Source organism: Pipra filicauda, unplaced genomic scaffold (assembly GCF_003945595.2).
Source record: "Pipra filicauda isolate LSUMZ 115617 unplaced genomic scaffold, ASM394559v2 scaffold323_size1005334_pilon, whole genome shotgun sequence".
Taxonomy (NCBI): domain Eukaryota; kingdom Metazoa; phylum Chordata; class Aves; order Passeriformes; family Pipridae; genus Pipra; species Pipra filicauda.
Window position 1 is genome coordinate 905,895 of NW_024104447.1, and position 23,268 is coordinate 929,162.

General features: G+C 53.5%; 1 protein-coding gene across 2 annotated transcripts in view; it reads left to right on the top strand.

Annotated features, from left to right (window-relative positions):
- Window positions 1–23,268, top strand: part of ETS1 (ETS proto-oncogene 1, transcription factor) — an 82,765-nt gene that overhangs the window by 53,737 nt on the left and 5,760 nt on the right. For both annotated transcript variants that reach the window (XM_039383752.1, XM_027728825.2), the window contains 5 exons: window positions 6,825–6,944; window positions 7,447–7,647; window positions 10,923–11,000; window positions 12,120–12,368; window positions 15,982–16,242. In XM_039383752.1, the coding sequence (XP_039239686.1) occupies window positions 6,825–6,944; window positions 7,447–7,647; window positions 10,923–11,000; window positions 12,120–12,368; window positions 15,982–16,242 (909 nt within the window). The remainder of the gene's footprint in view (window positions 1–6,824; window positions 6,945–7,446; window positions 7,648–10,922; window positions 11,001–12,119; window positions 12,369–15,981; window positions 16,243–23,268) is intronic.

The window sequence follows — 23,268 nt, forward strand, 5'->3', positions numbered from 1 at the left end:
GTGTGTGCTGTGTGTGTGCTGTGTGTGTGCTGTGTGTGCTGTGTGTGTGCTGTGTGTGCTGTGTGTGTGCTCTGTGTGTGCTGTGTGTGTGCTGTGTGTGCTGTGTATGTGCTGTGTGTGCTCTGTGTGTGCTCTGTGTGTGTGCTGTGTGTGCTCTGTGTGTGCTCTGTGTGTGTGCTGTGTGTGCTCTGTGTGTGTGCTGTGTGTGCTCTGTGTGTGTGCTCTGTGTGTGCTCTGTGTGTGCTGTGTATGTGCTCTGTGTGTGCTCTGTGTGCTCTGTGTGTGCTGTGTGTGCTCTGTGTGTGCTCTTTGTGTGCTGTGTCTGCTCTGTGTGTGCTGTGTGTGTGCTGTGTGTGCTGTGTGTGTGTGCTGTGTGTGCTCTGTGTGTGCTGTGTGTGTGCTCTGTGTGTGCTGTGTGTGTGCTCTGTGTGTGCTCTGTGTGTGCTCTGTGTGTGCTGTGTGTGTGCTGTGTGTGCTGTGTGTGCTCTGTGTGTGCTGTGTGTGTGCTCTGTGTGTGCTCTGTGTGTGCTGTGTGTGTGCTCTGTGTGTGCTGTGTGTGCTCTGTGTGTGTTGCTCGTTGGTGCTGTGTTGTGCTGTGTGTTGCCTGCTGTTGTGCTCTGTGGTGTGCTCTGTGTGTGCTGTGTGTGCTGTGTGTGCTCTGTGTGTGCTGTGTGTGTGCTCTGTGTGTGCTCTGTGTGTGCTCTGTGTGTGCTGTGTGTGCTCTGTGTGTGCTGTGTGTGTGCTGTGTGTGCTGTGTGTGTGCTCTGTGTGTGTGCTGTGTGTGCTGTGTGTGTGCTGTGTGTGTGCTCTGTGTGTGCTCTGTGTGTGCTCTGTGTGTGTGCTGTGTGTGCTGTGTGTGCTGTGTGTGTGCTCTGTGTGTGCTCTGTGTGTGCTCTGTGTGTGCTCTGTGTGCTCTGTGTGTGCTGTGTGTGCTCTGTGTGTGCTGTGTCTGCTCTGTGTGTGCTCTGTGTGTACTCTGTGTGCTCTGTGTGTGTGCTGTGTGTGCTCTGTGTGTGCTGTGTGTGCTCTGTGTGTGCTGTGTGTGCTCTTTGTGTGTTCTGTGTGTGCTCTGTGTGTGCTCTGTGTGCTCTGTGTGTGCTCTGTGTGTGCTGTGTGTGCTCTGTGTGTGCTGTGTGTGTGCTGTGTGTGCTCTGTGTGTGCTCTGTGTGTACTGTGTGTGTGCTGTGTGTGCTCTGTGTGTGCTGTGTGTGCTCTGTGTGTGCTCTGTGTGTGCTCTGTGTGTGCTGTGTGTGTGCTGTGTGTGCTCTCTGTGTGCTGTGTGTGTGCTGTGTCTGCTCTGTGTGTGCTCTGTGTGTGCTCTGTGTGTGTTCTGTGTCTGCTCTGTGTGTGCTGTGTGTGTGTTCTGTGTCTGCTCTGTGTGTGCTGTGTGTGCTCTGTGTGCTGTGTGTGCTCTGTGTGTGTTCTGTGTGTGCTGTGTGTGCTCTGTGTGTGCTGCGTGTGCTGTGTGTGTGCTCTGTGTGTGCTCTGTGTGTGCTCTGTGTGTGCTCTGTGTGCTGTGTGTGCTGTGTGTGTGCTCTGTGTGTGCTCTGTGTGCTGTGTGTGCTCTGTGTGTGCTCTGTGTGCTCTGTGTGCTGTATGTGTGCTCTGTGTGTGCTCTGTGTGTGCTGTGTGTGCTCTGTGTGTGCTCTGTGTGTGCTCTGTGTGTGTGCTGTGTGTGTGCTGTGTGTGCTCTGTGTGTGCTGTGTGTGTGTGCTCTGTGTGTGTGCTGTGTGTGCTGTGTGTGTGCTGTGTGTGTGTGCTGTGTGTGCTCTGTGTGTGCTCTGTGTGTGCTCTGTGTGTGCTGTGTGTGTGCTCTGTGTGTGCTGTGTGTACTCTGTGTGCTCTGTGTGTGCTCTGTGTGTTCTGTGTGTGCTGTGTGTGCTCTGTGTGTTCTGTGTGTGCTCTGTGTGTGTTCTGTGTGTTCTGTGTGTGCTGTGTGTGTTCTGTGTGTTCTGTGTGTGCTCTGTGTGTGTTCTGTGTGTGCTGTGTGTGCTCTGTGTGTTCTGTGTGTGCTCTGTGTGTGTTCTGTGTGTGCTGTGTGTGCTCTGTGTGTTCTGTGTGTGCTCTGTGTGTGCTGTGTGTGCTCTGTGTGTGCTGTGTGTGTGCTCTGTGTGTGCTGTGTGTGTGCTGTGTGTGCTCTGTGTGCTGTGTGTGCTGTGTGTGCTCTGTGTGTGCTCTGTGTGCTGTGTGTGCTCTGTGTGTGCTGTGTGTGCTCTGTGTGTGCTGTGTGTGTGCTGTGTGTGCTCTGTGTGTGCTGTGTGTGCTGTGTGTGTGCTCTGTGTGTGCTCTGTGTGTGCTGTGTGTGTGCTGTGTGTGCTCTCTGTGTGCTGTGTGTGTGCTGTGTCTGCTCTGTGTGTGCTGTGTGTGCTCTGTGTGCTGTGTGTGCTCTGTGTGTGCTCTGTGTGTGCTGTGTGTGCTCTGTGTGTGTGCTCTGTGTGTGCTCTGTGTGTGCTCTGTGTGTGCTGTGTGTGCTCTGTGTGTGCTGCGTGTGCTGTGTGTGTGCTCTGTGTGTGCTCTGTGTGTGCTCTGTGTGTGCTCTGTGTGCTGTGTGTGCTGTGTGTGTGCTCTGTGTGTGCTCTGTGTGCTGTGTGTGCTCTGTGTGTGCTCTGTGTGCTCTGTGTGCTGTATGTGTGCTCTGTGTGTGCTCTGTGTGTGCTCTGTGTGCTCTGTGTGTTCTGTGTGTGCTCTGTGTGTGTTCTGTGTGTGCTGTGTGTGCTCTGTGTGTTCTGTGTGTGCTCTGTGTGTGCTGTGTGTGCTCTGTGTGTGCTCTGTGTGTGCTCTGTGTGTGCTGTGTGTGTGCTGTGTGTGCTCTGTGTGCTGTGTGTGCTGTGTGTGCTCTGTGTGTGCTCTGTGTGCTGTGTGTTTCTGTGGTGCTGTGTGTGCTGTGTGTGTCTGGTTTGCTCTGTGTTTTGCTCTGTGTGTGCTGTGTGTGTGCTGTGTGTGCTCTGTGTGTGCTCTGTGTGTGCTGTGTGTGCTCTGTGTGTGCTCTGTGTGTGCTCTGTGTGTGCTGTGTGTGTGCTGTGTGTGCTCTGTGTGTGCTGTGTGTGTGCTCTGTGTGTGCTGTGTGTGCTCTGTTTGCCCGGGGCTGGCTCTGTCCCTGGTGTGTGTGTGTGCTCTGTGTGTGCTGTGTGTGCTCTGTGTGTGCTGCGTGTGCTCTGTGTGTGCTCTGTGTGTGCTGTGTGTGCTCTGTGTGTGCTGTGTGCTCTGTGTGTGCTCTGTGTGTGCTGTGTGTGCTGTGTGTGCTCTGTGTGTGCTGTGTGTGCTGTGTGTGCTCTGTGTGTGCTGTGTGTGCTCTGTTTGCCCAGGGCTGGCTCTGTCCCTGGTGTGTGTGTGTGCTGTGTGTGCTCTGTTTGCCCGGGGCTGGCTCTGTCCCTGGTGTGTGTGCTCTGTGGGCAGCAGGAGGGGCGCAAAGGGACGTGTTTGATTTGGGCAAGATTTGATCAAACTCTTGGAAACAGGTTTCAGATGGCAGGGAAAGCTGAAACCAGGCGAGCTAAGCCCGGCTTGTTGCTTTTATTCCCGAAGCTGTGCTGTGCTCTGAGCTTTAGGAATCCCAAACTGGAGGTGAATGGCTGGAGGACATCGCCAAGGCTGGATTCTCCTCCATGGGAAGGAACTCCCCATGCACCCAGCACCCAGCAAAGCTCATGGAATTATAATTGTTTGGAAGGGACCCACAGGGATCATCCAGTCCAACTCCTGGCCTTGCACAGAACACCTCAAGTTACATCAGGCAGAGCTGGGTGAAGCCCATCATGCTCCTCATACACTTAGGGTTTAACAAAGAAAAGGATATTTAAGTAACTTCAGTATCTCCAAACCAGCAGAGACAGAATTTAGATTAAAAACTCTCCATCCCTCATGTGTTTCTCAGGTCACAAAGCCAAGCCTTGCCCACAAACACGTCTGCAGAGCTTTTCACCCACGTTTGGTTTTACCCATGTGAGTTTTACAGAGTTTTACAGAGCTGTGGGACCCCGCTGACCAAACCAAGGCTTCAGGGAGCGTTTGCAGGCTCAGGGCTTTGGGGCTGCTCTGTCCTCTGCAGAAATGTGAACAAGCAGCTACGATTTAACAGGAAAAAATAGATGATGTTTCAACCCTAAATCTGCCGAGTACAACATGTCTTCAAGGAGAAGCCTTGAAATGCACATTTGGGCTGCTTTTGGTGTTTAAATAGAAACCCTCCTCTGGCATGGGGTTTTTTTTTATTTGAAAACAGACTGTTTGCTTCTCCATGACCTCTCCCCGGGAATCACTTTTAAGTCTCCCCTGTTTTGACATGTTGTTTGTGCAGAGCTCAGCGTTCACCTTCCTAAACCGAAACCTTATCCCCCCGCTACTGAAAAATTGATTCTGGGTCTGAACAAGCCCAACCCCACGGACCCTGCAGGAGAAAACAGGGGGGATCAGGGAGAGATATTTGCTGTTGCAGAGATAAACCCACGTTTTTTCACCTCCCTCGCCCTGCTCGTGGTGTCTCGCCTAAGGAAGTCACCTCCACACAGGTTTTCACGAGTGATTCAGTGTAAAAATTGGGGTTAGAACTGTTTTCTCAGCCCGACTCTGACTCATCTTCCCATGGCAGGCGGGAGCAGGAGCTGCTGTTTAACCAGGCAAGGAGGGGAGGGATTCCTGGGTGGTCCCTGAAACCACAGAAAGCAAAGCATTAAAATGTAACATGAGGATGAAGGGAAAGGGGCACTGAACCACTTTCTCCCAGTGTTATCTCGAGGCAGCAGATGGGGAACAGAGATAACAAGGGTGGCTGCTCATTTTTCCGTGCCCTCTCCAGCCAAATCCAGTAAATAATGAAGTGTAATTTGCCAAATAGCCCTTGAATGTGGGATTTGCTTTCGAAGGTCCTGATGCTGCCACTGTGGCAGCAATCCTGGATTTATGTGGGGAGGAACTGGGTCCCCAGAGACTTGGGGTCAGGAATTTTACTGGTCCTGCCTGAGCAAAGAGTCTGCAAATCATTCCTTGAGTGCCTTGGTGACTGAGGTGGGAGGGGGTTAAAGAGAAGGGCTGATTTTAGCCTGGATTTTAGTGGGGGCTGAGAGGTGGAAGGGGCAGAAATGGAGGCAGAGGAGTTGCTCTGTTTGGCTTGGCAGTGGAACTGCATTCATTGCATCCAGAGGATGATTTGGGGCTGCTTTGGTCACGGTCACCCTCACCCTGTGCTACAGAGCTTATCCATGGAATCACAGAGTCATTTGTGTTGGAAAAGCCCTCCCAGATCATCCAGTCCAACCATTCCCCCAGCACTGCCATCCCACCACCCAACCACGTCCCCAAGTGCCACATCCACATGTCTTTTGAACAGTTCCAGGGATGGTGATTCCACCAGTGCCCAATAATCCTATTGGCCCAACCCTGAGATTCCCACTTGGAAAAAAGCCCCCACATTGTGTTGTTTGGCCTTGAAGTGATGCCCAGGAGTTTGGCTGTGGAGGATGTGAGTGGAGCAGGACCCCCAGACTGGGTCAGACTGGGAAGCAGCTCTGCTGCACTGGGGACTGCAGCACTGTGTCCAGCCTTGAATCCATATTTTATCAGGGATTCACTCAACATTGTCTAAAACAAGCACTGACCAGCATTTTGCTCATTAAATCAGAGCTGAAACGAACTTAGAGCCATGGAAATCCATGGTGGCATTCCCACAAAACAGAGAATTCTTTGATTTTTCATGTCCATGTCCAGATATTCATGAAAACACCCAAGAGTTTGCCTGTGTTATCGTTTTTCCAGTGAGTTTTCATGGAAAAACTTCCACTAGGCTACGGTGCTAAACCAAGCTCAGGTGGAAGATTTCCATATGAGGCCGGTAAAGTTCAGTTTTTGGGATGGTGGTTGTGGGAGGCTTTCCTTCTCCATCAAAGATGTTTTTCAGGAATACTTATAAAGTAGGAAAAAGAGCCAAACCTTTATTCTAATTTTTTTCTCAAACAGTTGCTTTTGTCTGTGAAACTCTTTGGCTACAAATATCCACCTCCTTCCAAACAAATCAGAAAAAGGCATAAAAAAAAAAAGCAGGATGAGGTTTGCTTCTCCTCAGGGCTCACTGCAGGCCTGGCTTGGCCTGGCCCCTCTCTCCCATAGGGTGGCTGCACGTCCTTCCTGACTCCCCTGGATCTGTCATTCGGTGCCACGGGCTAGGCATGATGTAACTCCGGGCTAATGAGGGATTTGCCAGCTCTTTGTTTTCCCTTCCTCCTCAAATGAGTTTTCTGCTGGTTCCCCATCCTTTCTCAGCCTGCTGGCAGCTCCCTTTTTCATGGAATCATGGAATCCTGGACTGGTTTGGGTTGGAAGGGACCTTAAAGCCCATCCAGTGCCTCCCCCTGCCGTGGGCAGGGACACCTTCCCCCCATCCCAGGTTGCTCCAACCTGGCCTTGGACACTTCTGGGGATGGGGCAGCCACAGCTTCTCTGGGCACCCTGTGCCAGGGCCTCCCCACCCTCCCAGGGAAGAATTTTCTGGAATAAAGGATTTTCTAAAACTCTTTAATTTTCCCCTTGTTTGTCTCTGGACTGGGACAATGGAGCGGGAATTCAGGGATGCTTTTTCCCCTCTTTTCTTGCTCACCCTGGTGTGGGATTCTTTGCCTTCCTTGGTGTCTGGAGCTGCTCAGCTTTGTCCCAGGCTCCAGACACTCCTGGGATGATGAAGCCCAGCAGGTTGATGTCAGGAAAGGTCTTTGGTCTCACTGTCCAATTCCAGCAGCACATTCCACGTGCACCGTGTCACCTGGCCAGCATGACTCCGGGCCCCTTTCCCACTCCTGTCCTCATGGCCATCTCTCTCTCCTGCTCTTTTGCAGACATGGAATGTGCCGATGTGCCTTTATTAACTCCCAGCAGCAAGGAAATGATGTCCCAGGCATTGAAAGCCACGTTCAGTGGCTTCGCCAAGGAGCAGCAGCGGCTGGGAATTCCCAAAGGTGAGACAGGCTCTTCCCCGTGAGCAGCCCTGGTATCCACAGGGACTGTGTCCTCCAGCCAGACTGCCTGGAATTCTCCATGAATTCTCCAAGTCCGCCATCCCTTTGTTGGTTCTCTTCAGGTGGGATTGCCTTGTTTCTCGGCAGCTTCAGCTGGAAAAACGTGGATAAGTCATCTCCACTATAGGGAGAAGCAGCAGGGAGTACAACAAGTCAAACTGGTGACAGGGAGAACCCAAAAAATCAGAGAAAAAGGGTGGGAGAAGGGAGTCAGAGAATTGACTCCCTTGATTATTGGAAGTCCCAAACAAATCCAAAGCTGATTGTCTGAAATATGTGTACAATGGGGCTGAGCCAAACTGGGTGTGGTGTTCCCTCCCCACCCTGGTGCCAGTGGGCTGCCAGTCTCCATGGGCTGAGGCTGTGCAGCTGGAGCACTGTTTGTGCCCTGTTTTCCCGGGAAAGGTGCTCGTGGTTGCTCACTCTTGGATCCCTCCTGCAGATCCCCAGCAGTGGACGGAGACGCACGTGCGGGACTGGGTGATGTGGGCGGTCAACGAGTTCAGCCTCAAGGAGGTGGATTTCCAGAAGTTCTGCATGAATGGAGCTGCCCTCTGTGCCCTGGGCAAGGAGTGCTTCCTGGAGCTGGCGCCTGACTTTGTGGGAGACATCCTTTGGGAACATCTGGAGATCCTGCAGAAAGGTGAGGCCTGTGAGTCTCGGCAGGGAATGATTCCCACTGTCCCGGCCAGCCCGGTTTTGGGGCTTTCCAAAGAGCACTGAGTGTTCACCTTGGCCTTTAATGCCAGGAAAAACATCCTACAAAGCCCAGCTTTCCAGTAGGATTCCAAATGGGCATCCCCACTGATAGTGGGCAAAGCAAATCCTGGCACTACTTGAAAGGGGCAGAGCGTTTGTGCCGGATGCTTGGCAGGAACCCACCATGGGCAGGGACACTCTGCCTGCCTGGAATCCATGGTGGGATTTTCCAGAGCATTTTTCCTCAGCTTGTTCAACTCCTGTTGTGAATTTTAGTGCTTCCTCCAGGAGAACTGGGCACAAAAACACCGCCAAGATCCCACCCTCGTTTCCTAGTGGTGATTGGAAGCTGCTTTGCTTTCTTTTGTGTCCCAAAAAAGGTGTTTCATGTCCCAAAAAGGGTGTTTCACATCCCAAAAATGGCATTTTTGGGAGGAGAAGCCATCTCTGCCAGTCCTTGTGTGACAGCATCCAGTTGTCACTGGCTGGGGACACACAGGTTGATTTTGGCTGTTGATTTTCAGGAAATGCTGGGATTGTTTCCAAAGAGCAGGAGAAGAGCTGAACACCTTGGCCTGGGCCATGAGCAGGAGCAGCAGCCCCCGGGCTCCTTTTCCAGCTCCTTTTTGTGCAGAGCTCTTTGCTTTCCTGGAACATCCCCTGTACTGTCCTACTGACCCTGGTGGCAGGAAGGGGAGGGGGAGCACAGTTATTCCTTCCAGGAAACCATTGACAAATGGCTGCTAATTGCCAATTACTAATTTTACTGCTACCTGTGGTTTTCAGAAGGTAAACACAGGCTCTGGGGAGGACAGGCTGTTTTTCTGCTGTCTCACTCTTTATCTGGGCTGTTCTTCTTTTGCTTGTTTTTTGTTGAGTGCTTATATCAACAGCAGGTACTTTAACCAAACAGAGCAAAACCTTGTGGTCAGGCCCATTTCTCCTTGCTATGAGCCATTCCTTGTACCTTCCCACAACCTTCCTGGTGTCCCTGGAGGTGACAGAAGGGTGGAACAAGATGATCTTTAAGCTCATTTCAACCCAAACCATTTGGTGATTCTGTAATTCTGTGATTTTGGGGGCTATAACTCACTGGAGAGGGATGGGTTGTGCTGCAGGTACTGGCTGAGGCATCAGAGCTGGGCGTGCAGCTCCTTCCTGTAGATTCCCCACACGTGGAGATGAACTTGGAGCTGTAATTCCACAGGAAAGTGGGAATCATGTTTTCATATAGCACTGACAAACACCAGGGTGTTCAGACACTGCAGTCTTGAGGATACCAAAGGTCTGGGATAGCCAGGAGCTTTCACAAAGCAGCTGGAAACCTTTGCTCCTGTTGTAACTCTTCTTCCAAAAGGCAGGAAAAGGATAAAGCTGAATTTCTGAGTGTCTCCACACTTTTAGTGTAGCCCTGGGAACCAAGAAATCTCCTTTCTGTGTTTGGCTTTCCTGGGGACTTTGTCCCTCTTGCACAAGCTGAGCCCTCTCTCCTCTGGTGGGTTCTGAGCACGTTTCCCAGCAGGGCAATATCTGTGAAGTGTTTGGGGTGTAACCAAGGACTTCTAAGAAATAACTCTGGGGCCTGGTTTCTGTTCCCTGTGGGCCACAGGGCTCGTGTCAGTGGCAGCTCATCTCCAACCCCTGCCAAGGCCTGGGCTGTGCTGGTGCTGCACGAACAGAAGGTGCAAAGTTGTCCCTGCCAGGTCTTTCCCCAGCCAGGAGGAGTTGGGGGGCTGCACTTTGCTCCTGGGGATGGGATGTGTGAAGAGATCAGGGTCAAACTTGTCTCTCCATCCTCCCCATCCACCCACCAGCATCCCTTGGGGGTGTTGGTGCTGGGGGTGGTGGTTAACCCCAAAATGTTTGGCTTTACCTGCCCCTGTCCCCGGGGTCGCGCTGGGACACGCTGTGACCTCGCTGTCCCCTGGGCTGACCTCCCCTGGGAGCTCTGAGTGACTCACCTACCACAGACTGCTCAGGGTTATAAAAAGGTAGCAGATGGGCCACTTTTCCCTGCTTGGATTTGGGTATTTTCAGGCGTATTTTCCCAAATTTCTTCCTAAAATAACCCCCTCGGTTCCCAGCAGTGAGTGCGAGCGCAGCCCAAGGTTGCTCTCCTGCTCTGTGGTCACCCACCCTGTGCCTTGGCAACCACCACGGGGACAGCAAAAGAGCTTTTCTCATTAGTTCTCTGTGTTTGTACAAACCCTCCTTTTGTTAGGGAATATTTTCCACCCTGCAATCCCCAGGAGAGGGGACCAAAATTAGGCTCCTCGCGAGCGAACGTGCGTTGTCTTCGCTCGGCTCCTCTTGAGCCTCGGCAGAGACAAACCCAGCCCAGAGCTGCCCGGGGGGGTTTGTTTTGGTTGCCCTCTGCAAAGGAAAGAAAATCTCCCGTGCCAGGATCTGTGCCCACAATGCCATGTTGGAATGAGAAAGGTGTTCATGGAAAAACTGCTCGGGGGAGGAGCAGCTTTTGTGTGGGAAAGCAAATCCAGCGCCAAGCCCGGGAGCACCGAAAGGCTTGGAAAAAGCAACAGGGAGCAGGGAATCTGTGCTTTGATGTGCTCTGTGCTCTTTCCCAGTGAATTATGCCTATAGAGAGGCTAAAATTTGGCATCCTGCCCACACATACACAGTGGAGTCTGGGCCAGGAGTTGGGTCATGGACAGTGGGACAAAGCGTTTTTGGATGTGGAATGTTCTCCCTGCATCAGGTGCTGCATAGGCTGGGAATTAGCATTAATTAGGGCTTAGAGGAGCTGGGTTTGGTATGTGTTACCCACGCCCTTGCACACACCTACTGCTGGTCTAAAAATAGGGGGTTTCAGGGAAACAACTGCCCTTGTAAGGTGAGGTTTTTCAGGAGCTCACACATGGAAGCGTGATCAGCAACCCTCGGGAGGATGGAAGACAACAAAGACCAAGGCAAGCAAGGAAATGATGCAACTGGTGTTTCAGAACCACCTGGAGCCTCTGATTGAGAAAGTTGTTGCTCTTTGGGTCGGGTTGTTTTGCTTTAAATCTGGCCATACCTGCAGCACGAATTCCCAAAGTGCATCAAGTTTCTGTGGGATTTCAGCTCTTAATTAATTTCTGTTCCTTTGAACGTCCCAGTTTAACCCAGAGAGGAGCATTTCAGGAAGTTCAGACCTCTCTGTGTTACAACAAGTCTTGCAAAGCACAAGTGTGTGACATTTCCTTCCTTTCCTCTTTGCAGAAGAGGTAAAACCATACCCAGCAAACGGAGCGAACACAACGTATCCCGAATCCCGCTACACCTCCGACTACTTCGTTAGTAAGTCTCAGTGAGCAGTGTCATTCCAGTGCTTCCAGGCATGGAAGTGCCTCCTGGGAGAGATTTGTCTGCATCACATGAGGACTTGTGCAAAGTCGTGTTGGGCTGAGGGTTCATTTAGGAGCCATCTGTATTTTTGGGGTCTGATTTTGCAAGTGATGTTCGTTTGTAGCTCAGCAGACCTTGAAAGAGACCTCATCACTCCTGAGTACTGGGAATTGTTAAAAACATATTTAAAAAGGAAGGGAATGGGGGAAGAAGGCTTGATTCTGGATTGCTAGGAAGGAGCCTGGCAAGGAAAGGGATGAGTCCTCAGTCTGCACTGCTGCACTTCCCATTGCTGTTGTTTTGGAGATGTTCTGGAAGAAGATTGGAAATCTGGGAGGTATTTCATGAACCAGCTAAAAACCCCAGCTGACCTGGAGAGGGGAGATTTCGATGAGGTGTTAGGGAGACATCCTGCCCTGGGAGGGTGGGGAGGCCCTGGCACAGGGTGCCCAGAGAAGCTGTGGCTGCCCCATCCCTGGAAGTGTCCAAGGCCAGGTTCGATGGGGCTTGGAGCAACTTGGGCTAGTGGAAGGTGTCCCTGCCTGTGGCAGGGGGTGAAAAAGAATGGTCTTTAATGTCTCTTCCCACCCAAACTGGTCTGGGATTCCATGATTCCGTGATTCCATGATTCAGAGAATCAGGATTCCAGGCTCTGGCCAGTGAGGAGAGGGGACTATGGAAATGGTTCACCTGTTACAGTCATCAATGAAACCATTTTGCCCTATATCTCCTTTGTGAGATTCCGTTCTTCCTGATTTTCCGGCTCTTTCCCTCTGGCAGCTCTGCTTGAGGGAAGCACATTGGTGATGGCTGAGGAAGCCTGATTTTGTTAAATTACTGCATTTATAGGACAGGATAAACTTTTAGAAACCTCAGCCAAAAGGCTTTTAGAAACCACCTCTGTAGCTTTTAGAAACCTTTCCCAAAACTAGTTCCCAGCTGTTCCAGGTGTTTTATATCCACAGGCACTGCAGGTCTCCCTGGGGATGGGGAGGCTGGAGAGGGACCGAGCGCTGCTCGGGTTTCTTTGAGCTTTCGGGACCGTTTCTGACGTTGCTGTTCTGCCCCCAGGTTATGGCATTGAACACGCCCAGTGTGTGCCTCCCTCGGAGTTCTCGGAGCCCAGCTTCATCACAGAGTCCTACCAGACCCTGCACCCCATCAGCTCCGAGGAGCTGCTGTCCCTCAAGTACGAGAGCGACTATCCCTCGGTCATCCTGCGGGACCCGCTGCCCGCGGACCCCCTGCAGACAGACTACTTCAGCATCAAGCAGGAGGTGGTCACACCAGACAACATGTGCATGGGACGTGCCAGCAGAGGTAAAGCTGGGGCCAAACCCAGGGTTTGCTTGACTTAGAATCCCAGAATCCCAGAATCAGCTGGGTTGGAAGGGACCTCCGAGATCATCAAATCCAACCCTTGATCCAACCCCGCCGTGGTTCCCAGCCCATGGCACTGATGCCACATCCAGTCTCACCTTCAACACCTCCAGGGACGGGGACTCCACCCCCTCCCTGGGCAGCCCATTCCAATGGCTGAGCACCCTCTCTGGAAAGAAATTCTTTCTAATATCCAACCTAAACCTCCCCTGGCACAGCTTCAGACCATGCCCTTCTTCTTGTTCTCCCTGTAACAACATCCGTGCTGCCTTCCCTCCCCTGGGAGATGTCCCCAGGGAGCCTTTTCCCAACACGTGTCTTCTGGAGCTGGATCCCCTGGTGGCTTTGAGCCCTCCCTGCCTTTCTTCCCAGAGAAAACTTGAAGAAGGTCTTTCTTTTCTCTCCTCCAGGGAAAACATGAAAAAGGTCTTTCTTTTCTCTCCTCCACTGCCTGTTTTTACAACATCTGCAAAAATGTGCCATTTCTGGCGCTGGGCTTTGATGTCAAACTCGGGTGAAATTTTTAAGCTTTAAAGCTACTGGGGAGGACAAACTGCTGGTGGTTGTATAAATCCCATTTTTTTAGAAGATCAGGCAAAACCCCACAAATTCTTCACAAGTTCTCATCAGGAATTACTGTCAAGGGCTCTGAAGAGTTTTACACTCGATGATCCAAAGTCTTTGTCCATTATCCCATGGATATTCTGCTGAATCCAAGCCCTGGGCTTTGTCAGGAGGTGCAGATGTCAGGGGCTGAGGCAGCAGCAAAGCTGAAAGACCCCCTGAATCCTCCTGCTACAGCCTGACATCTCCCAAGAGTTAGAGGTACATGATTCCTGGTTGAGGTGATGCGATTTAAACACCTGAGCACTTTGGAGGATCTGAGCCCAAATACCTTTCCAGTTAATATTATTAAATTCAGAACACATGGGGCCCAGCTGCCCCAGTGCTTTGTAGCCACCTCACCTGGTGCAGGGTGAGGGGCAGGTGCTCCCAACTTCCATCAGAGCAAAAACCGAACCCACAGAGCTCAAAGTCACCGACAAAGGGGCTTCATTGTCTCCTGATTCCGGGTAGGGAACCTGAGGCACAGGGAAGGGATCTGACCTGCCACCACCCCCTGAATAGAATCCAGGTGTCCCCAAGCCTCAAATTCCTTGTGGGGATGTGTTGCTGTGAGCCAGGCTGGATGTGGAACATTTAAAACCCTTTCTCAGCTCTGGGAGCTGGGGAGGTGCTGCCTCCCCTTTGCAGCTCTGCTCTGCACATCTCAGCTCAGAGCAGCTCAGCTGCAGCTTCCCATTCTTCTTCCAGTCTGTCAGGGAAGTCATTATCTGTATTATTACCTCTCCTTCTGGCAGAGGTGACCTGGGTGAGCCAGGAGGGCACAGAGTTATAATTTTGGGTGAATTCCTCTTTCTGTGGTTGTTTTTCAGTGCCTTTCCCTTTTCTCGACCTTTTCTCTGACACAGGTGATTTCATAATTCTCCTCGAAATGCAATGATCCAGGAAGGCTTTTGCAACTGTACCTTGGGCCTGTGCTCAGTGGCAAACCTAAAAATGGTTTCAGGGGAGGGAGGAAAGAGCCCTTAATGCTGTTGTTAGCAAAGACTTTGATAGAATGATTCCAACAGGCTGTGCTCACACTAACACACATTTCAGCCCTGGAAAGGGCCTTTGGTGGCAGAAATCCTCCCAGAAGGGTGGAAAGAAGCTTTAATAGAAAGCAGAGCCCAGTTAATTTAGATTTATGTCTGTCTTTACCTTGCATTATCTTAGAAGTTGAGTCTCTCACAAAGTCAGGCCCTTGAGCATCACTCAGGGAGAGGGTTTGCCAGTCAATTGTCTTTTGTGGGGGCTTTAGGAGTGAATTCTGTGGTCCCATGGGAATTGTTTCACTCTGCCTTATCTCAGAGAGGGCTCCTGCCTAGAAAGTGGAGCTGTCAAACTCTTCTAAGCTTTTCCTGGGCTAGTGCAAGGCTTGGCTTTTTCAGTTAGGCCAAATTGAGGTGAATTTTCAATGGATTGATACAAACCACATCCCTGTCAGGTTCTTAAGTCCTTTTCTAAGTGAGGTCGTGCTGCAGGACTGCTCAGGGAATTGGTTATGCCAATTAATGTGCACACACTGCAGTGTTGTTCTCCTTTAGCAGGATTCAGGAAAGCATTGAAGTGTATCCTGTGGAATTCTCAAAAAAAATAAAAGGCATAAAACCAAAAGTGAGTTTGAAACATGGATATACCAATGGATCCAAACATCTGAGGATTCCAGGCCAGCAATCAGGGCAGAGCCTTCATTAGTTGAGTCTTTTCACAGCAAGTGCTCTTCAAACTACAACACAACAACTATTTCGGGAGTGTGCCAGCACCCTTCCACGTTCCCCTTCCCCTGGGATCCACTGTCCAGGCCCAGGCTGTGGGTAGCTCTGCCAATGGAAATTTCTCCAGGAGCTCTTGCACAATCCCAGCAGCTGTTTTTAGCTTGGTTTGGGAAATTAGTGAACTTGAATGATCCTGTTACGCTCGTAGTTTGTCAGGAAAGATGTTGAGCAATCAGCAGCGTAAGGGAGATCAGAGGAGCAGCCTCAGCTTGTTCTTTGGCTCCTTTTTTAGCTCTGTTTTAAGTACAGAGGGTGCATTGCTGTCTTCAGTGGGTGTAAATCAGCACTGCTGAGGATCTGGCCTCTCATGTTCTGGTTTTTACTAAAAATACCCCAGAGAGCAGCTTTGATACAATCCAGCTGTGCTCACCTTACCAGAACTGGGAAAAGAGCTGCTTGAGCTCTCAGCCCTTTGCTCTCCTCCTCCATCAAATCTGATGCTCCCTGGGGATTTGGGGGTGGAAGCTGCTTGTAACATATGGCAAGAAAGGGCTGCTGTGGAGTTCTGGAGGAAACATCAAAAGTAAAGGAGCTGGTGCAGTGCCCGTGGATGGGCCTGGGCAGTGTTTGTATGGGGCTGGCAGAGAGAACAGGGGATTTATTGGGGACCCCCATATCCTTCAGCAGGAAGAGAATCATAGAAATCATGAAGTAACAGAATGGTTTGGGTTGGAAGGGACCTTCAAATTCATCTCATTCCCACCCCCTGCTGTGGGCAGGGACACCTTCCACTAGCCCAGGTTGCTCCAAGCCCTGTCCAACCTGGCCTTGGACACTTCCAGGGATCCAGGGGCAGCCACAGCTTCTCTGGGCAACCTGGGCCAGGGCCTCCCCACCCTCTGAATAAAGAGGCCCTGGAGTGCCCATGTTTAGGCACCTGAACTCAGTCTGGAATATGTAAAGTGAATTATTTCTCTGATGTTGCCTTTTTGAAAGAGGAGGATCATTTCCAGTCAGCCCTGGGCATTAGCCCTGGGGAGAGAGAGGCAGGATTTGAGGGTTTGCCTCTGTCTCTCTCTGAAGTTTTCCAGGGGTCTGAATGATGGGTCCAGGTCCAGGCTGCCCTTCCCTGGGAGCTGAGGGGTGGTGGGGCAGCCCCAGGTGCCCGCCCAGCAGGCAGGTGAAGCTCGTGTGCTGCCCATCACCCCTCACCTGCTGTTGCTGCTCCCCAGGCAAACTGGGAGGCCAGGACTCCTTCGAGAGCATCGAGAGCTACGACAGCTGTGACCGGCTGACGCAGTCCTGGAGCAGCCAGTCCTCCTTCCAGAGCCTGCAGCGCGTCCCGTCCTACGACAGCTTCGACTCCGAGGACTATCCCGCCACCCTGCCCAGCCACAAGCCCAAGGGCACCTTCAAGGACTATGTTCGGGATCGGGCCGACATGAACAAGGACAAGCCCGTCATTCCTGCTGCTGCCCTGGCTGGATACACAGGTAGGGATTCCCCATTCCCTGGGAAACCTCCGGGGAGGATCGTCCCCGGCACCCAGCAGAGCCCCCAAGGGCTGGGGGTGCAGTGGCTGGGAGGGAGGGCTTTGGGACTCCCTGGGGTGCCCAAGGTCTGTGTTGCTGTTTATTGGGCTGTGAGGGAGGGGTTTTGGGGGGTCTGTGGGGTGCCCAAGGTCTGTTGGTTCAGTGAGGTGTGAGGAGGGGTTTTGGGGGGTCTGTGGGGTGCCCAAGGTCTGTTGGTTCAGTGAGGTGTGAGTGAGGGGTTTGGGGGGTCTGTGGGGTGCCCAAGGTCTGTTGGTTCAGTGAGGTGTGAGTGAGGGGTTTGGGGGGTCTGTGGGGTGCCCAAGGTCTGTTGGTTCAGTGAGGTGTGAGTGAGGGGTTTGGGGGCCCCTGGAGTGCCCAGAATCTGTGCTGCTGCTTCAGTGGGTTGTGAGGGAGGGGTTTGGGGCTCCCTGGGGTGCCCAAGGTCTGTTGGTTCAGTGGGTTGTGAGGGAGGGGTTTTGGGGGGTCTCTGGTGTGCCCAAGGTCTGTGTTGGTCTGTTTATTGGGCTGTAAGTGAGAGGTGTTGGGGGGTCTTTGGGGTGCCCAAGGTCTGTGTTGCAGTGGGGTGTGAGGGAGGGGTTTGGGGCTCTCTGGGGTGCCCAAGGTCTGTGTTTATTGGGCTGTGAGGGAGGGTTTGGGGGTCTCTGGGCTCAGCCCCATGCCTCAGGCACCTCTGAGAGCACAGAGCCCCCCAGGGCTGCAGCTCCTCTGAGGGTGGGCATCCCACAGCTCCTGCAGGACGTGGGACCTGGCTGAGGGAAGACCTGCTGTTCCATTCCCACCTGGCTGGGGCTGGAAGGAGCTGGTGTCTGCTTGGATCCCTGGAGCACAGGGTGGCAGAGAGCCCACATTCCCCCTCTGACACTCTGTTGGCCACTCCTGGTTCCCCCCTCAGGCAGGAGCAGCTGCATCCCCAGCACTGCTGGGTGGGATGGGAATGATCCTCTCCCCTTCTGGCACAGGGAATCCCTTGCTTTTGCTCCGTACCTTGGTGTGAGGCAGGGCTGGGATGGTGCCAAAGCAGTCCCAAACATTTTCCATTCTCATCTGGGAGAGATGAGGAGGTGATAGGCCATGGAAACTCCTGTGGTGAGACAGCCCTGCAGCAGCCTGGCATCTCCACGGAGATGGGATGGGGCTTCCAGCTAAAACTGAGCTCATCTTTCCATGGCTTTTCCCTGTGCTCCGAGTGGAACTCAGGGCAGCTCCTGCCAGCTCCCCTTGCTCTGCACACGCTGATCTCTCCTGCCCCAGCTGGGTGGAAAGAGTTTGTGCAGATAAGGATCAGCAGGTTCAGAGCAGATCCTGAGGTGTGACTGTCCCTGAATCTCCTCCCACGCTCGGCTCATCTTGGGGCTGATCTCGAGCTTTTCGTGAGGGTGGGGAGAGGGGTAGGAGGAAGGAGAGGTGGGGAGATAATTTTAGGAGTGCAGAAAAGGAAGTGGTTTGTTGCTATAGCTTTAGTTAGAAAGAGAGCTCAGCCCTGCCTGCTCCATGAGACCAAGTCTATACAAAATAGATACAAAGTCTATACAAAATATGAGTGTGCTCTGCTGTTCCTGAAAGGATTTTGGCTCGGGGGGTGTGGTGGGAAGAGGCAGGAGGGGTAGGAGGGACCATGCCCAGGTTCTTATCCTCTGCTGTGCCATGGAAATTGCTGTTCCTGAAAAAAGAGACCAAGGACCACGACTTGCAATTTTTATTCCCATTTTCTCCCAGCAATTCCTTTGGAAGTGCTTTGGGTATCCAGTGCCTGGGAAGGAGCACTGGATGAATTTTAACATCTGGGGAAACTGAGGCACAGAGGTGCTGGCAGGACTAGGAGCTCTTGTTTTCCAAGCTGGATGTTTCCCTCCACATTTGCTGTAGCTGATGGAAAAGAGTGGAAAAGAACCACCCCCGCAGAGAGGCAGGAGCTGAAGTCAGAGCTGGACCCTGTGCTTTTCCAAGGAATAGCAGCACCCCAAAGGCTGTCCTTGGCCTGGTGCCACCAGGAAGGGGGGACTTGGGTTCCTGCAATGCCAGAGCACAATTCCAAACCCTCTGTGCAGTGTAACATTTTCCCTCACCTCATTTAAAGCCCCCCTTTGAGCTGAGAAGAACATCCCTTGGCCCAGGCACTTCTGTGGGATCAATAAGTGGGAACGCCTGATTTTGTATTTATATTTGCACTGATTCACTTGAGAGACTTTAAATGTGGAGAGGAAAATCCAGGATCACTCAGAAATCCTTGGGCTGGGGCTCTGCTTGCTCTCTCCAAAGGCTGCTGAACAATATTCAGTCCTTGTACAACCACATCCCCTTTGCCATTGGGAATGGGCTCTGGGCAGGTGATCTCTGCAGGCAGGTGACTCCAGAGGTGTCCTCTGACCCTTTCCAAGCCCTCTGGCCCGTCAACACCTTCAGCTTTCTGTGCCAAGGGTGGGTGCAGAGCAGAGCTGGGTAGCTGTGAGAGCAGCAAGAGCGAGTGAGGACGTGTTGTGTCACAAACTGGAGGAGAACTGGGCACTCTCAAACTCTGTGCTGATGCATTTCTGCCAAAAAATGCCACTCAGGCTGCCCAGAACTGCTGGAGGCTGTCTTGGGCTGGCTAAGCAAGGAGGGGGGGACTCAGGCAGAGCTTTTGGTGCTTTCTTTGCTTTGCTCTGCACTCCTTTTACTTCACTGGGGGAGGAAGTGCTGTCTCGCAGCTCCAGCGGAGGAACTCGGTGTCTGGGCTCTGGCTGTGGCTCTGGGGAGGAGGTGGAGCCTCCGAACGAGCAGAGCAGGGGATTGACAGCCCAGGGCCCCCAAACACGACCCTCATGTTCCATTTCCCCCTCAGCGGATTCCTCAAGCCCACACCCAGCACCCAAAGGCACCCTGTGGGGCTGGGCCATCACATCTCCAGGGCTTTCTGGGGGTTGAGAACTCGACAATATTTGTCAGGTTTTGTTACCAGGGCCCTGTTTTCGTGGTGGTGGCCCAGGGAGGTGGCCCAGTGCCCTGTCACAGCACATCTCTGATGGTATCTGCCCCGGGAGGCGCAGCCTGGGCTGAGAAGGTGCATTTTGGCGGAAGCTCTGTTGGGGTTTGGTGTGTTCTTGGGGTTTGATGTGTTCTTGGGGTTTGATGTGTTCTTGGGGTTTGATGTGTTCTTCACCAGCTCCGAGAGCTTCTCAAAGCTGCCTTATCTGCCCCCACATCTTGACCTAGTTTGACAAGTTGCCATGGTTGCTCAGATAGAGGTTGATGCAATTTTCTTATCTTTCCTTTGAAGGAGAAATGTGATTGCTCTGGAGTTGGTGAAGTTCCGTTTCCATGGCTGCAGGGAGGGCCAGCCCTGGACACCTGGGTCTGGAGCCAAAGCTTGGCCAGCTTGAGTCTCACTCACAGGAGCAGCTGGAGCTGTGTCAGGGCAGGCTCAGGTTGGAGCTCAGCCAAAGGTTCTTCCCCCAGAGGCTGGTTGGGCACTGCCCAGGCTCCCCAGGGCAGTGGGCACAGCCCCAAGGCTGCCAGAGCTCCAGGAGCGTTTGGACAACGCTCTGAGGGACAGGGTGGGATTGTTGGGGTGTCTGCAGGGCCAGGAGTTGGACTGGATGATCCTTGTGGGTGCCTCCTAGCTCAGGAGATTCTGTGGTTCTCCATCAAGGCAGATTTGGGGGGGTTGCCAGCAGACAGAGTGCACCTGGTACATTCAGGCAAGCCAGGGGTCAGGGGGTGTGTTGGCTGCTAAACCTCACCTTGGCTCAGCTGAGCTCAGTCTAAGCTGCCTCGCTGAGCAGCAGAGCAGTGTTGGGGTGGGTGGGTGGTGTTGGGGTGGGTGGGTGCTGGTGCTCAGCTCATGCTGGGACATGGCAGAGACCCCTCTGTCCCTGAGCCCAGCTGGGCTAAGCCAGGCTCTGGGGCTGTGCCGTGGCTGGATCCTGCACTGTGCTGCTCCTGGTCACTCCCGTGGCCACCAGCAGCTGTGTGGGACCTGCTGCCACATGGACAAACCCAGCTGATGTGTGTCAGGGTGAGCAGCCTGTGCCTGAGGCAGTGGGGTGGGACTGACCCCCTGGGCTCTGACCTTCCAGCCCTGCATTTGCTGCTGCTCGTGCTGCCTCTCTCCTGCTGGCCCAGGGGAGGCTCAGCCTTGTGATGGCCACGGAGCTCTGAGCTGGTTTAGGTTCTGTGGAGCAGCTGTGTGGGTTGGAGCCGAGCTGTGGGGTTTGTTTGCTCTGTGTGTGCAGGACCCGAGCGCTGCCGGGGCTTTCCACAGCCCTCATGTCTGAGCTGCCACAGCCCCAGAGCTCAGCTGGGCTGAGCTGCTGCTGCACCTCACTGAGCTGGCTCTGCAGGGCCCCTCCCTCCAGTGCAGGGAGAAAGGCAGGAAAGAGGGATGGGAAAGGTGGAGTCAGCCAGACCTTGATCCCACATCTGTGAGGCTGAAGGTGGTGCTGGCCTTGCCCAGTGGGGAAGCTGCTGATGCCTTTAAAGCCACTCTCAGCACCAAAAGAGTTAATGCCCCCTGAGTGTGTCTGTCAGACTGTTGTTATCCTGTTATCATCCTGCCCTTAGGAGGCAGTGGAGGGAGCAGCCCCCTCTGAGAGATGTTATCTCCCCTGAGCACCCAGAGGCTTCTCTCCACCAATCCTTCCTGCCCAGGCCAGATCCCAGCCTGGTCCTCGCTCTCAGCATTCACAGGGCTGTGTCCATGGGGCCCACATTTGCTGCCAAACCCCTGTGCCCGGAGTTGTGTGTGGTGCAAAGGCTCTGAGCAGCCTGTGTTTCTGGGTGATGTTATCAGTGACCCTGCAGTGAAAGCACAGCTGCTGTTTTGCAAGAAAGTCGAGTTGGTGCCAAAGAAAGTGGCTTTCTGTCAGGACACTTTGTGTGCTGCTTCCCCTCCCCTTGTTGCTGTGCTACTGCTCTGAAGCTCCCACCAGCCAGTTCCCCCACGTGCTGTGGTGATCAGCATCCAGAATTCCATCAGCAGCCCCTCTCCCACCACACCCCACTGATCCCTCTGTCCTTGGCATCCAGAGCCTGGGCAGCAGCATTCCTAGAAACATCAGCATCCTTCGTGCTCTGCCTGTGTGGGCACCTGCCCTTGGGGCAGGGAGATCTGGAGGTGCAGGAAGCCACCCCAGCAGCCACAATCACAGAATCAATGAGGTTGGAAAAGACCTCTGAGATCATCGAGTCCAACCTTTGACCCAACACCACCTTACCCAGCCCATGGCACTGATGCCATGTCCAGTGTCTTAAACACCTCCAGGGATGGTGACTCCACCCCCTCCCTGGGCAGCCCATTCCAATGGCTGGGCACTCTCTCTATAAAGAACTTCTTCCCAATATCCAACCTAAACCTCCCCTGGCACAGCTGAACACCCAGCCCTCTTGTCCTACTGCTGGTTCCTGGGAGCAAAGCCTGACCCTCACCTGGCTCCCCCCTCCTGTCAGGGAGTTGCAGAGAGTGAGGAGGTCTCCCCTGAGCCTCCTCTTCTCCAGGCTGAGCCCCCCCAGCTCCCTCAGCCTCTCCTCACAGCACTTGTGCTCCAGTCCCTTCCCCAGCACAGCAGCCCCTCTGACCCCGTGCAGAGCAGGGGGTGGTGTGACCTTGCTCCTCTGGGTCATCCCTGTGACCTCAGGGGTGACCAGCAGCAGCTCCTGCTGCTTTCTGCCTCTGGGGCCCTTCTCCCCTCCCCAGGGTGTGGAGCTTGAAGGTGGGACTGATTCAGTGGCTGCTGCTCCACCTGCCAGACGTGCAAACAAAGCCGGCCCCACGCGCCGCTGCCCAAGCGTGGAGGGGCTGAGCCCCCCCGAGCTGCTGCAGCCCTGGGCTGGGGGGGAACAGCAGCTCTGGCTCTGCTCTGGTTGGGGTTGCACAGCAGCTCAGGGCCTGCAGGGCCACCCTCAGGGGGGATGGGAAGCTCATGAAACCCCCTTGAGCTTTGCCAGATGCCTCTGGAGCTCAGAGGAAGGTTGGATGATGCTTTCAGGCACGTGGTGGGATTGCTGGGGTTGTCCTGTGTGGGGCCAGGAGTTGATCTCTTCTAACTTGGGAGGTTCTGTGACCAGTCCTCCGAACATCGTCTTCCTCAGAGCAGAGGAGGTGCCTCAGGAAAGCAGGTCTTGCTCTGAGTTGCCCACCTGACTCTTGTCCTGACTATAATCATGGCCAAAAGCAAGTTGCTCCCCAAGGAAGGTGCTTTCTGGGTCCTTCCCTGCTTCTTTTCGCTCCTGTTTTTTGGAGATGCCTCCACCTGAGCTCCGCCACTGCCCTCCCAGCACTTCCCAGTGTGTGACTCCTGCCCCAATCCTGGCAGGAGCTGCAGAGGAGGTGGCTGGGCCTGGTCTGACGAGTGATGGGGACCAGCTTTGCTGTGCCCCAGCACTTTGGGGGAATTGGGGACCACGGTGCCATGGAAGGGGGCTGGGGCAGGGTGAGCGAGGTGACACGTGAGAGAGGTGAAGGCTGTTTTGGAGACGTTGTCACGAGCACTTGTTTTGTTGGGTTGGAACCACAAACCGCAGAGCCCCAGCAGAGGTGCAGCACTGGGGGGGGTTCAGGTGGGGTTTTTTTTCTCTTCTTTTCTTGTTTGAAAGAAGGAAAACAAAACAGAGGCCGTTGAGAGGGGTGGTGTGTGAAACCCTCTCAAGACAGAGTGGGGTGACTCGTTTGGGGCTGTGCCCTCCCCGGTTTGGCACCATCCGCCCCGGCCGGGTGGTGCCACCAGCACTGCACCAGTTTAATTTCCCAGTGCTTGGGAATGGGGTGGGGGAACCTCCAAACCTGAGCAAGGAATGGTGTGGCCCCACACCCTTAGCCCTGGGGACACCCCTGGGTGCCCTCAGGGGCTGGTGCTGCGGAGCTCCGGCTGTTCCCGCTGGAGGAGCCGCCTGTGCTCCGGCTCCAGAGGAATATTTTCCCCCTGACGCCGGAGAATTCCTGTGGTGTGACACTCCCTGCTCAAGGACCCTGTTCAGTGCCACCAGGGCCAG